This window comes from Notolabrus celidotus, chromosome 9 (genome assembly GCF_009762535.1).
Source record: "Notolabrus celidotus isolate fNotCel1 chromosome 9, fNotCel1.pri, whole genome shotgun sequence".
NCBI lineage: Eukaryota > Metazoa > Chordata > Actinopteri > Labriformes > Labridae > Notolabrus > Notolabrus celidotus.
In genome coordinates, this window is record NC_048280.1 from 31,989,928 (window position 1) to 32,003,284 (window position 13,357).

The window sequence follows — 13,357 nt, forward strand, 5'->3', positions numbered from 1 at the left end:
ACAGTTCAGAAGATATTAAGATTATGAATTTTGCCTAAATAAGGACATGACTGACTTGACTGACAGGCGGGAACACAGAGCTGTTGATGAGGAGGCTCAAACCCCGCCTCTTTACCTCACACTAAGTTCCCGCTGACGACGCTTGGCTTCAAAACAGCGCTCAGGAACAGGTGAGGGACGTCACGGATACTACGTCCATTATTTATACAGTCTATGGTTCAAACCTACATTGTTACGTTCCAGCTTATAATGAGTCATTTGGCGGCTGTGACTCAGTGGTAGAGCAGTCGTCTCTCATTCAGAAGGTCAGGGGTTTGATCCCGGGTCCTGCTGTCCACATGCCAAAGAGTTCTTGGGCAAGACACTTGACCCCTAACTTCCCCCCTCTCTTTGAGTGGTCAGAAGACGAGAGACAGCGCTTTATAAACCCAGTTACCTTATAATGTAACTCTCAGTTCATCAGTTTATCCATGTTCTCTTCATACAAGACGCTTTTTACATTATAAGGCGCTTTTCGACCGCAGGAACTTTACCTGGGAAATAGGGACTTTACCCCTGAACAACGTGCGTTTCGACCGGAGGAACCAGGGTCTACATTTAGGTCAGGGGTAGTTAATCTCCCCCCTGAAAAGACCCTGCTTGGGGGGTAGTACTTTTCAAAGGTCCTGGGACCTTCGGGGGGCAGGGCCTGCAATGCAGTGGTTTTATTCCGCCCGCCAACCACAATAACATCACACACATCTGTGATTCACTTGATTTCTCTTTCTTTCATTTGTTTTTATTTGTTCTATCTTTTTTGTATGTGCGTGCATTTTTCAAAAGACATTTTATGTCAGTACAAAGAAAGTATGATTCAAAGAAGGGGAAGGTGTCTTTACCTGATTTTCTGGGCTTCTTTCAGGTGGAACCTCAGCGATGCGCAAGGAAGTGATCCGGAACAAAATTCGTGCTGTTGGGAAGATGGCTCGAGTCTTCTCAGTCCTCAGGTCTGTAACTAAAGTAACTAAAGTAACTGAAGCTCTGCTGTTCATTTACTTCTTCCTCTTGAGTTTTAGCTTGAAAATTCTTATCACAATGTTTATGATTAATACACAATGAGTGGATCCAGGTAGCCACTAGCTGGAGTTACAAAACACACTGCCCTGCTAACGTCAGCGAGCTGGCACCAGATAAGCCATGATGCACCCAGACTATGTAATGACATTATTCCAGATTAGGGCTTCTTCTGTACCTTGTCACCGTGCTGCGAGTTGGAAGGCTGCAGGGTAGCCTGCCTTTTGGAAGAGAGTGTATGAGTCAGTGTCTTAAAGGGTGATAGAGAATAAAAAGAGTTGAATCAGTGAAGAAAAAAAGATGGAACATACTCTGCAAGACTGTTTTTATTCAGTCTTACAGGTCGTACATCTGTTTCTTTATTTCTAAGGTGAGAATATTCCTCTGCAGGAGACACTCAATTCTATGTTTGCATTCAAAATGACAATCCAATCAAGACTATGCTAAAGTCTAAGTAAAGATGATGAGCTTGTGGAAAGTAGGGCAGTAGATGAACCCAAAGTACCTGGTGTCCTTATCACAACATGGTACTTCACTCACCAAAAAACATGGACACCATCTAACTGGACAGCTAGTTGTTGAATTATGCAACTCATACCACCTTACCTCTGACTCAGAGTGATCTCAAACCCGCCACAAAGCATTGTGGTGTGCAGTGCGAGTGTCCCATCACCCACAGTGAGTCACATCAAGTGACTTTGAACCCCACGATAGAGCCTGTGGGTGTGTTGCTCTTAAAAAGAGGTGTGGTCAGGCACAAAGGTGGCGTGGTTTTATCTTGGGGACACAGAAAGCAGCCGCACCTTAGATTAACAAGGGAAGACGGGCGAAGGAGTTCACAACGCGCCTTCTTCTGCTTGTTGTCTGTGACATGCAGAGGTGTGCAGGGATAGGTTTTCTAATAAGATGGAGGGCTTGAGTATTGTTCCATCCTCTCCATTCATCATGATACTGCCCTCGGTTTGAGTCTGATGTACGGACGGGAGAAGACGAGGACACCCTCACTGTTATCTTATCATAAAGCTGATTTAACTCGCCCTGTACGAGCCTAAAACTGCAAACCACAACCATACGCTCACACACTCACGCTCATACACAAACTCACACACACACACTCACACATAACTATGGTGTGATTCATTTTTGACAATTCTGACTGAACAGCATCCATTAGGCACACAGTTCAGGATACTATCATGGGACCCAGCATCAAAGATAATTAAATACCAGCCAATCTTTCTTTGATGTAAAGTGCACATGAGGTCAGTCCTGCACTGATCCTGGTTCCTACCCCATACTTCAGCATGTCCTGATTTTTTAATAATGAATGAAGTTACACTGCCTCGTGTGTAGATGTACTCATCTGTTATTTTCAAAAAAAGTCCTCCATCTTTTCTGTTCATCTCTGACCATAAAATCGGTCCATGCATCAACAAAACTCATGCAAAGCATTGTGTGTGTCTTTCTACAGTGGGCATAGGGGCACAGTGGAAGGAGAAAGTTAGATATTCAGACCCAAGTCCTGTCTATTTAAGCCTAAAGGCTGGAATCTGCTATGGGACTTAAAGGGAATTAAAGCTCTGATTGGTTTGATTCATGTTAGCCCAAAACACAGCTTTGGATAATGGAGGGACTTCATCCACCCAGAGTAACTCTATCATTGTCCATCAGGATGTTTAACTCTACCCCAAGTGATGATGTGCACATTTAAGTGTGTTAACTTTAAGGTTAGTTTACTTTTGGAGGCAGCACGTAGAGTTATTCCTTCAGCTGTTTAATTGGCACAAGTTGTCACTGACTCAGTTTCGGAACCAGGACCTGAGTTTTTTTCTATTGCAATGCTTCAGAAGATATTAAGATTACCAGTTTTTGCCCAAATAAGGACATGACTGACTTGACTCCAGGAGGCTCAAACCCTGCCTCTTTACCTCACACTAAGCTTGTTTGAGTTCAGCATTTCCAATATGGCTCCCGCCGACGATATGCTTCAAAACAGCGCTCAGGAACAGATGGGTGACGTCACGGGTACTGCGTCCATTATTTATACAGTCTATGAGTAGGACCCCAAGTCCCACACTAATTTGATATTCCCTGTATTTGGATATGCAACTTAATAAAACCAACTATTTATTGTCATTAAACAAACAGATTGAGATTAGGGTGCACATGTTGTTATACTTAAATACTTAGTTACATTTTTAATTTGTATATTTTCCTGCTATTTCTGTCCCCTTTCATTCACATTACTGATAAAGACTCAAAGTGGGTACAGAGTAAACATACAGGAAGGGTTCAGTTTCTGACCTTTGTAATTGAACAGCCTCATTAGCACCCGGTACTGACTGTGTTTGCTAAGATTCTCTTTTTGTTTCTGTGTTCTTTTTTTGACTCCAGGGAAGAAAGTGAAAGTGTATTACAGCTCAAGGGCCTGACCCCAACAGGGACTCTTCCTATGGGTGTGCTGTCAGGTGGAAAGCAGACCTTACAAACTGGTAAGTGTGATAAATGTTTGTAATTCTGACCTTTTGTTTACTCTCTGGAAGTTGTCGTCTGGTATGACCCATGAGCCCCTCTCATAAAGAGTGTGGGGGTTTCTTGCTTTGAGAGGTCTATGCAAAGCTCTTATTAAATCTGTAAGTTATGTGTCAAAGACAACTGTATCAGCACTTTAAAGATGTGACGCCATCCTAACTGGTCAGAGGCCTTTTTGAGGGAATTGGGAATCTTTCTAATCTTTTAGAAATTATTTTTGACCTCACCTGGGGATTTATTTGAGAGTGACAAAGCTTCCAGTCATTCAGATGTTATACATTTCTTCTGATAGATTCCTTGTCCTCATCGTTTAAGTTCAGGACTTTAGAGGGGAGTAAAATGTATATATTGCTGAGGAGTCACTGTAATATTTTCAGGGATCTTCAGAGGGGCTTTGCCTTCGGTTTCAGTAGCCCTCAAAGACTTAGACAGCTGCCGGCGGCTGCTTGTTCTTAAATGTGTGATAACTTTTGAACCCCTAATCCTATCAACAAGCTTTAAAAATTCAATAACAGCGGACATTCTCGGCTTCACGTTGATACCATATTTGTCTCATTCAGCATATTCAAAATGAATTCAGGAGAGTCTGGCGCCCCCAAAAATGGTCTAAGTCTTTGAGGGTTAAATATTATTTGGGCCAAACTGCCTTGCTTACACTTAATGGGCTTTTCCTCCATGTTCATGATATCTTGTCTGAGACCTCATGATCTCTGCTCCATAAGTATTCAGGTTATCATATTTAATTTGTGTTTACAATGTAAAATTTAAATGACGTTCTGCTGATTTCTTAGATACATTTTTGATTCTAGGATTCAAGTTCTCTATAATTTGTATTATTTAATTATTTAAGGTTTTTTTATTACGTCAGTTTTAAGAGCACTGATTCCCCCAAAAACATATTTCAAGGACTTAAATTTGTTCACCCTTCTTCCTTTAACCTTTGTTATTCATCCCTCCCACACACACACCCTCCATCACACAAACACACACTACACCTGCATCTTTCCTCTCTACACACACAGTAGCATCCCACCCAACCTCTCTCCTTTAAGTTTCTAATCTTTGACTGTATCAGCAATACTAACATTAAGTCGCCCAATACCACATCTCGTGTTTCTTTGCAACCATCCTAAACTAACATAATGCAAAATGACATGAGAAGTAACCAGCTGCACATCAACTTGTAGAATTGTGGTTTGAGAACACCAAACAACCCCGGACACTCAATCCATCCCAGTTTATATGTTGTCCCAACAGATCATGGGATGAAGCTGTAGCACAGCTCCCCCATAGATCAGCCTCATATTTAAACAGCTGTTTGAGATTATTGTGTATCAGTCTGTGTTCGGGACTTTACACAAAACAACAGTTTGTTTAACGTCATAGTTCTTTGAGTGTGCGACCAAACCTCTTCCATCATATCTTTAAAACAGGAGAGCAGAAATGGGAATAAAAAAGGCATTCTGGGAAGTACAACCATACACAACATGTCAGTTTTAACTCTAACAAAGTCTTAGTTCATCATTTAGAGTAAGATGATTGTCTGTACCTTGAATGGTGACTTTACGTTGTTGACTCCCCTCGTGTAGAGGCACTGGAGCTACCTGTCCTTAAATCAGAGGAGCCTCCAAAATCTGAGTGTCCCCTTTGAAACCTCCCAGATCAATGACAGCAAGCCCTCCACAGGGTGCACCGGCTCAGCTTTGACCGGCTCCCTCACATACAGTATGAAGCTGTGGGCTGGGTGGTTTGTCACCTGGAGCTAGGTACTGACCTTCTGATCTAAAGGTCACCGCCTCGTCCTTCAGAGGACATGCTGCGTGTCGCAGTTTGCCACGCTTGAGTTTCCCATAGAAGTCGGAGAGACATAGAAAGAGAAACCTGTTCATGACCTTTCGGAGAATGTCATTATCCACGACTTCTCCCCCGAGGCTCAGCTTTGAACAATGGAGAGCAGGTCATTGTATACTTTACACATCTGCTCTAGATTCTGCAGCTTGTGTTGTTTCTGGGAGAACAATGCATGAATTAAAAAACAACTACTAGTCATGTTTCTACTTCCCAACAACCAGAAGTGTCACCGTTGGAGCTATCATTTCATATATTTCATTATTTTGACTTTAATTAATTACTATATTTTTAATCCATTGAAGGTAAATATTGGATTAAGTGTGATGCCTCAGGTGTTATTAACATATTTCAATACTCAGTTTGATAGGTTGATAGTTTGGCAGCAGCTAATGTGTATATGGGCAGGTCAGATAGGAGGAGCGGACACTGGGGAGGGTGAATGTTTTTTGCAGGGATTGATGAGAGCACGAAAACTCCACCGATTGTTTGTAAGAAGCCTTCGGTTTAATAAAACACAAAAGATGCTGCATGTTACAATCTTTGGATCCTATGTATGATCCACTCTACCACCATTACAGTCACCAAAAAAAAAACAACTCCTACTGCGCCACTAAAACAGATAAATCCATGGTTCATCCAGGCTCAGTGAGTTTTATTGGGTCGGATGTTTTTACTGATTTGGTGATAGAATTAGATGATTCACACACCAGCATATTAAATGAGAAGATAATTAGGTTGTTTCTGGTATTAAAGATCTTGATCCATCCATCCACATCATGGATTCAATATTTGGAGCTACAAAATAGCAAGACGGGTGCCATTGGCAGTGGTCTAAGCACACGCCCCATGTCCAGAGGCTATAGTCCTTGTCTTGGCGGTCACAGGTTTGACTCCCGCCCTCGACCATTTGCCGCATGTCTTCCCCCACTCTCTACTCCCAACATTTCCTGCCTCTCTTCAGATGTCCAATCCATTAAAGGCCAAAATGTCCCAAAAAACAGTGTTTTTAAATGAAAGTATGAAACATGTTCAGCTCAACACAACTCATTTTACACAGTTAGAATTATATAGTTTATCCTGATTTGTATTGAAGCTAACTTTATAATAATAATAATAATAATAATAATAATAATAATAATAATAATAATAATAATAAATACAAATAATACATTAGTAATAATAATACAATACATAACGAAAATAATAATAATAATAATGAATATTAATAATAATAATAATAATAATAATTATTATTATTATTATTATTATTATTATTATTATTGTCATTATTATTATTATTATTATTATTATTATTACGGTAATACATAATAATAATTATAATAATAATAATAATAATAATAATAATAATAATAATGATAATAATAATAATAATAATAATAATAATACATGTGTTTGTGAAGTTAAAGTAGAAGTAAGTTTATTTGTAAACACCAACTTGAACTTTTCTGTTCACCTGTAGAGAAACGTCATTCTGCCCAGTCATTGTTGCTCATCTCATCATGGTCTTAGACTCTTAGTACTCATCCAAATCCCCACCCACCTGCCTCCCCCCATCCACAGCTTCCTACCTAAGTCCCCGTGACCCTTTAACACCGACACTATTTTAAATCTCAAACAGGCTTTCCCGTCTCTTCCGTGTTGTGAGGAGATTTTTGCAGGTGCTGTGATTTCTTCATGTGTGGTGTGTCTGTTGGCCTACATATCACCTGGTTGTCACAGAAGGGTTTACACTCTGATATTACTGTTGTATTTTCTGTCTCTGGCTGCTTTTGATGACTCCCTTTTGTCCCCCTTTCAAACCCTGATTAAAATAGCTACAGACGAGGCAGCTAAAGCAAAAGGTACGGACGGCTGTGCGCCTCGTCTTTTATTGTTGTGTGTTGTTCACCCCTTTAAACACAGTCCCACATTTTAATGCATCCTTTTTCTTGATTTTAGTCTTCCTGTAGTGTCCCCACAGTTTCATCTTTTCACCTGTGTTTTTTATATGACTTAATGGTTGTTGCTCTTGCATTACCAGTGTCTATTTGATCACACTTAATGTGTTTCAACAAAGAAACATGATGACAAAGCAATGCAGTAAAAGGTTATATTGAAGATACACACATTATTAGACACAAATTGTCACCAGTCTTAAATCAGGCTTTTCACTTGACAAGCTTTTGTTAGTATTTGCAGATCTGACCCTGCTCTGAACGTACTGGCATACTTTCCCCAGCTGAATCCATGTGGGCTCTTTCTTTCTTGCTAAGTGTGTCTTGCCACAAAGAGAAAAGCCTGCTAAGACTTGGCTGGGATAAGACCAGGGACATCCCTGCCAAGGATATTTTCAGAAGCTAATCTCGTTACACCTTTTTGCTGTTGCTTCACCGTCTACACCTTTTGGGTTAGAGTGAACCAAAAGTCCTGAGCTGTGAGAAAAGCAAATGTGTCAAGACTGAGTCATGGTGGCCTCAATGCACATCAACAGATTCAAAGTTTGATCTCAGAGAGAAGCAAAGGGACCGTATGTGCAGGCAGGAGAGACATTTATTTCAAGTCATTAATTCTGATGTAATATATGATTTTATTCTCATACTATTAATGCTTTGTTTGCATTCATCATCAATTCTCTAATGCTTAAAATTAGCCAAAAAATATAACAATGAATTATTCTGCTGCTTGAAGTGTCTCAACTCAAAGTCAAGAAGTAGAGCAACTTGACCATGAGCAACAATTTTACATATTTCACTTTGAATAATTAAATAAAGTCTGTATAACCGTATTAATCACTATCTCAAATGCTTTCAAATGACGTCATTTTTTTTAATCCAACCGTTGAATCAGTATTTATTACTTTGAGATGAGTACTTTGTTTTTCTTGGTTAGCATGCTAGCATGATCTGCTTGTCACTAATGGCTTTAAGGTATTCCAGCGGACCCTGTAGTATTCATTCTCAACATCACACCAATGTCTTTCTTTTTGTCTCCTCAAACTAAACATGGGTATCAATACACTACCAGTCAAAAGTTTGGACACACCTTCTCATTCAAGGGTTTGTATTTATTTTAGTTATTTTAAACACTGTAGATTAATACTGAAGACATCAAAACTATGAAAGAACATATATGGAATTATTTAATGAACAAAAAAGTGTTAAACAAAGCAGAATATGTTTTATATTTTAGATTCTGTAAAGTAGCCCCCTTTTTCCTTCATGACAGCTTTGCACACTCTTGGTATTCTCTCAGTCTGCTTCATGAAGTGGTCTCCTGGAATGGTTTCTAATTAACATGAGCCTTGTCAAGAGTTCATTTGTAGAATGACTTGCCTTCTTAATGTGTTTGAGACCATCAGTTGTGTTGTTCAGAGGTAGGGTTAGTACACAATGGATAGCCCTATTTGACTACTGTTGTAATCCAGATTATGGCAAAACCAGATTGTTTCATAGTTTTGATGTCTTCAGTATTAATCTACAATGTTTAAAATAATTAAAATAAATAAAAACAATTGAATGAGATGGTGTGTTTAAACTTTTGACTGGTAGTGTATATCTTTAATTTAATTTAGCCATCCAACAGTTTCTCAGTATAACTCTCACGGCTGCTTCAGTACCTCTGGTTTTGAATGACAAACAAACGACGTGGCCTTCACTGTCACAGAAATCTGGTTGTGCAAGAGTACCTCCCATTCCCTAGTTAGTGTGGCTTTAAGCCCCCTTTAGACCGTCACTGTAGAGTGCTCATTCTTTGTGTAACTTGATGTCTTCGATGACTGAAGAGTATGTTCCTTTACAACTCTGCTTTTTGTTTGCTCACCTCTCTTTCTGGTTTTCTTGGCTGGCTCTGGACTCTACCGTAAGTCTACACTGTGTGAGATGTGTTTCCTCTGTGCTGTGTTCCACTGGTGAACACTAGAAGTGATGCATGTGTTGTATTCACATATTATCTTAACTGTGCTCGGCTGATCAATGTTTTGTGCATTTCACATAAATCTCCATTTTGATGTAGGCTGATTAAAAGCTAAATAACAAGGTGTATAAGGCGTTTTTCCACCGCAGGAACTTTACCCCGGAACTACATGCGTTTTGACCAGAGGAAGCAGGATCTAAATTTAGTTCAGGGGTAGTTAATCCCCCCCTGAAAAGCCCCTGCTTGGGGGCTAGTTTTTCAAAGGTCCCGGGACTTTCAGGGGGCAGGACCTGCAATGCTAAACGTGTCTGATTGGTAGATTAACCGCAGTGTTTTTATTCCGCCCGCCGTCCACAATAACATCACACACATCTGTGATTCACTTGATTTCTCTTTCTTTCATTAGTTTTTATTTGTTCTATCTTGTTTGTATATGTGTGTGTACTTTTCAAAAGAGGAAGCTGTGATTCTCTTGATTTAACAGCTTGTAACAGTAGTCTTCTCTCAGCCCACCGTGAATGCGTCTCTCCCGGTGTTCCGGTTTTAAAAGTGACCCTGTAAACTGGAGAACTTCAGCTGAACGTGTCAGTGTTTGTGGAGTTTACACAGCTGTTGAAACACAGAGGGAGTTCCTGGGAATGAAAACTAGTTTAGTTTTAATTAAAATTTCAAAATAACCTCATCAGATATTTAATGATCGTCTAAAGACGTTTATGAGGAATGCATCCAGCTGAAGGTCGGCAGTTAACAGGGTCACGCTTTAAACCAAAACACCTGCCGATCTCTGCCACGGCTTTTTGAGTTCAAAAGGATTTTAAAGCCGTGTTGAAACGTTGTTGCTACTCGCGCTTATCTCCTCTCACGTGTTGATTCAGTGAATCCATCTGTGATGAAATATAGCACCATCTAAAACAGCACCAGCTGAGTCTCTTCATGCTAACAGGCTAACTGTTGTGTTGCTCATAATGATACCTGCCTGTCCGTCTGCTTCTATGGTGTCATCTGTGATGAATTGCATTTGTCTTTGTTTTACTGCCCTCTACTGGTCTGGTGGTGTAGTGCATTCTCTTTTTGTTTCTTCATATGTCACTGGCCTGATTTGCACAATCTTCCCTGTACTCCTGCGCGCGGTCGAAACACAGACAACAATGGAGGCACAGGAACCTTTTAGTTCCGGGGAAAGTAGTTCTAGGGACTAAAAAGCCCTGGAACTCTTGGTCGAAATGCACCTATAGTCACTATTTGCAGAAAGAAATGCACCTGATGCGTAAAAGTCTCTAATCTTCGGTGTCTTCTCTGCCCTCCAGCCATTCAAGACTTCTCTCCTACAAGAAAGATTCGAAACTTTGAGGAGGCGCGTGGCCTTGACAGGATAAACGAGAGGATGCCGCCACGCAAAGATAGCCAGCAGCCCGACGGCACCATAATCAACTCCAACAACCCCAACAAGAACGGCACTGATGGATAGGCAACAAAACCACCAACCTCTCTCTCTTTTTGAACAACCCACACCTCCTGACTCACAGCCCTCAGCCTCTGTCTCCCGTCAGCCCATCGATCTGTCTTTTCTACTCAAACTGTTTTACTTTCAGCCCTGTAGGGCGGAAGAACAGAAGCAGACACTTGTAGATAAAACAAAAGAAGGCTGGGAAAGACAAACAATCATATTTATTACAGATAAACAGGATAGAGAGATTTTGGTAATAATTGATCAAACTGAAGACATTTTGAAGTTGTTCAAAGGTATAATGTGAACAGAAGTCCAAACATACATGTTCTAAGAAGGAGAATTTTATATTTATGAGTTGATGATGTGAACTGAGTCTTTGTTACCTGGGAAATGTTAGTTTCTTGCAGTTTTTGCATTGTTCTCTCTTCATTTGCTCAGAAAAGTACAAATACTGTAGCCTCACAGCCCCGTGAGGATCTTACAAGATTCTTCAAGAAGTGATTGGCACTTGAGAAACCACGGACTGTGGAGGTTAATGTGTGTCAGTTTAAAGTTAATGATGTATTGAAAGAAAAAAAAGAAGTAAGTTCACACATTGTCCACATATATTTGATGAATTCTTAAAGGTGCTTTTTGTTCAGTTTGATGTTCAGGTAAATTCAAGTGAAGGATTAATGCTTGATCTGGAGTGATAGTTGTTGCTGCTGCCTGTCCTGTGTTAGTTATGGCTTGTGTTGGTGGTGATTACTAGGAAGTGTCTCATTCTGCTAAACCAAAACAAGGGATCAGAGTAGCTTTTCCCCTGTCAGTGCTGCCTCATACAGCTTAAAAGCACTTCTTCTTGTCAGGTTGAGCATTGTGCATATCTGGCATGATGACTAGAGTTTGTCTTCAGTTGTTGTTTTTGAGCACTAGAGGTCATGCGTCCTCAGAGAGCAGAGAAACTGAACAAGTATTCACACTACACTAGAGAAGTGGAATGAGCCTCTTGGCCTTCCCTTTGTTTGAACAGTTGTGTCTTCATATATTAAGATACTGAGCTCTGATGTGTTGTAAAAGGAAAAATTGTGAGTTATTAAACGATGCTAATCCGTCCAGGACCCAAGCTCGTTCCCTCTGGCAGGGGTGAAACAGTATTTATCTCAAACACGGCTAACAGGGCATCTTTTTCAACCTTTGGTCTCTCTTAGATGCTGAAGGGTTAAAAGCTTGCTGAAGTTGCTAGTCTGTGTTTGTTTTTTTGATCTGCAGGTAGCTCACCTCTCTTCAGCTTTCACTCGTACATACAACCATCTCAACCGGTGCCTCGACACACCTGACCGTAATTCTGTTGTCTTTTTGTCATTAAGAAAAGATGAGGGGAAAAAAGCTTTAAGATTCGCTCTTCTTTTGTGAACTTTTTTTAAATGAGGCGTTTGTGCCATGCCACCTCGGCCACACATGTCAAGACCTACGTTTGTGTGTTTGTGGATGGTGAACAGAGTCAAGCTGGGGTACTTTCAATCACATATGGTTAGGATTTTATGTAATTACTGTTAATCTTGATATCCTTGACATTTTTAAAATGTTGCATAACATTGTATTCAGTAGCTGCTTCATGAGGATTAAGTATTTTGGTTCCTAACTGTGATGTTAAAATTTTAAGGTAAGGCTTTTTTGAATGAGCCAAACACCATACTGACCTCGTGTTAGGTCATTTATATATCTTGCAGAATGTAAGAATATTGTTATTAAGAAAAGATTATAGCTGTCCAAAGGATTGAAAATGTACCGTCTTTCTCATTGCAAGGCCATGAAATAGATGTATCACTTGAAAGGAGGAATAAAAGTCAAAAACAATGTCTCTTTGAAGTTCCATGGTTTCTCTATGCGTTGTTCATCTCTCAATCGGAAGGTCTGGGTTCGATTCAAGGTCCTTCTGTCCACATACCTTAATCCTGAACTGCCCCTGGTAGCTGTGCCATTAAAGTGTGAATGGGAGTACAGTAGTTATACTGATGGGCTCTTTACATACAGTTGAGGTCAAAATTATTAGCCCCCCTTGTGAAATCAGATAAAACCCTTGATTTCTCCATGAAAATGACCATTAAAAACAAGTGTTTATAGTTTATGTGTTTCCAAAATAGCAAAGACAAATGATCACTATGTTTGACTTGAAGATTTTATTGATGCAATGAATTGAAACAAGAAAAGGTAAAAATGGCATGTCCAAAATTATTACCCCCCTGGCCCTAAGTAGTCAATAGTGCACCCTTTCTGAGCCACACCTGATAACAACCTCTTCAAATAGTTCTTTACAAGGTTGGCACATGTCTCTGGAGGGATTTTGGCCCATTCTTCCAATGCAAATTGTTCCAGCTGGTCCAAAATACATGGTTTCTGAGCATGGACATTCACTTTGAGCACCCGCCACAGATTCTTCACAGGATATAGATCTGGGATCTGTACGGGCCACTCCAGGACCTTGGTTTTGGTGTCCTTTAAGAACTGTTTGACCAATTTTGATGTAAGCTTTGGATCATTGTCTTGCTGGAAGACCCAGCGCCAACCAAAGCCTAG

The 13,357-nt window shown here is 40.2% G+C and overlaps 1 protein-coding gene across 3 annotated transcripts in view; it reads left to right on the top strand.

Annotated features, from left to right (window-relative positions):
• Positions 1-12,641, top strand: part of ppp3cca (protein phosphatase 3, catalytic subunit, gamma isozyme, a) — a 38,730-nt gene extending 26,089 nt beyond the window's left edge. Inside the window, exons 12-15 of one of the 3 annotated variants that reach the window (XM_034692814.1) lie at positions 902-986; positions 3,448-3,545; positions 7,272-7,298; positions 10,656-12,641. In XM_034692814.1, the coding sequence (XP_034548705.1) occupies positions 902-986; positions 3,448-3,545; positions 7,272-7,298; positions 10,656-10,816 (371 nt within the window). In that variant the 3' untranslated portion in view covers positions 10,817-12,641. The remainder of the gene's footprint in view (positions 1-901; positions 987-3,447; positions 3,546-7,271; positions 7,299-10,655) is intronic. The other 2 variants (XM_034692815.1, XM_034692817.1) reach the window with 2 other exon arrangements.
• Positions 12,642-13,357: the final 716 nt, after the last annotated feature.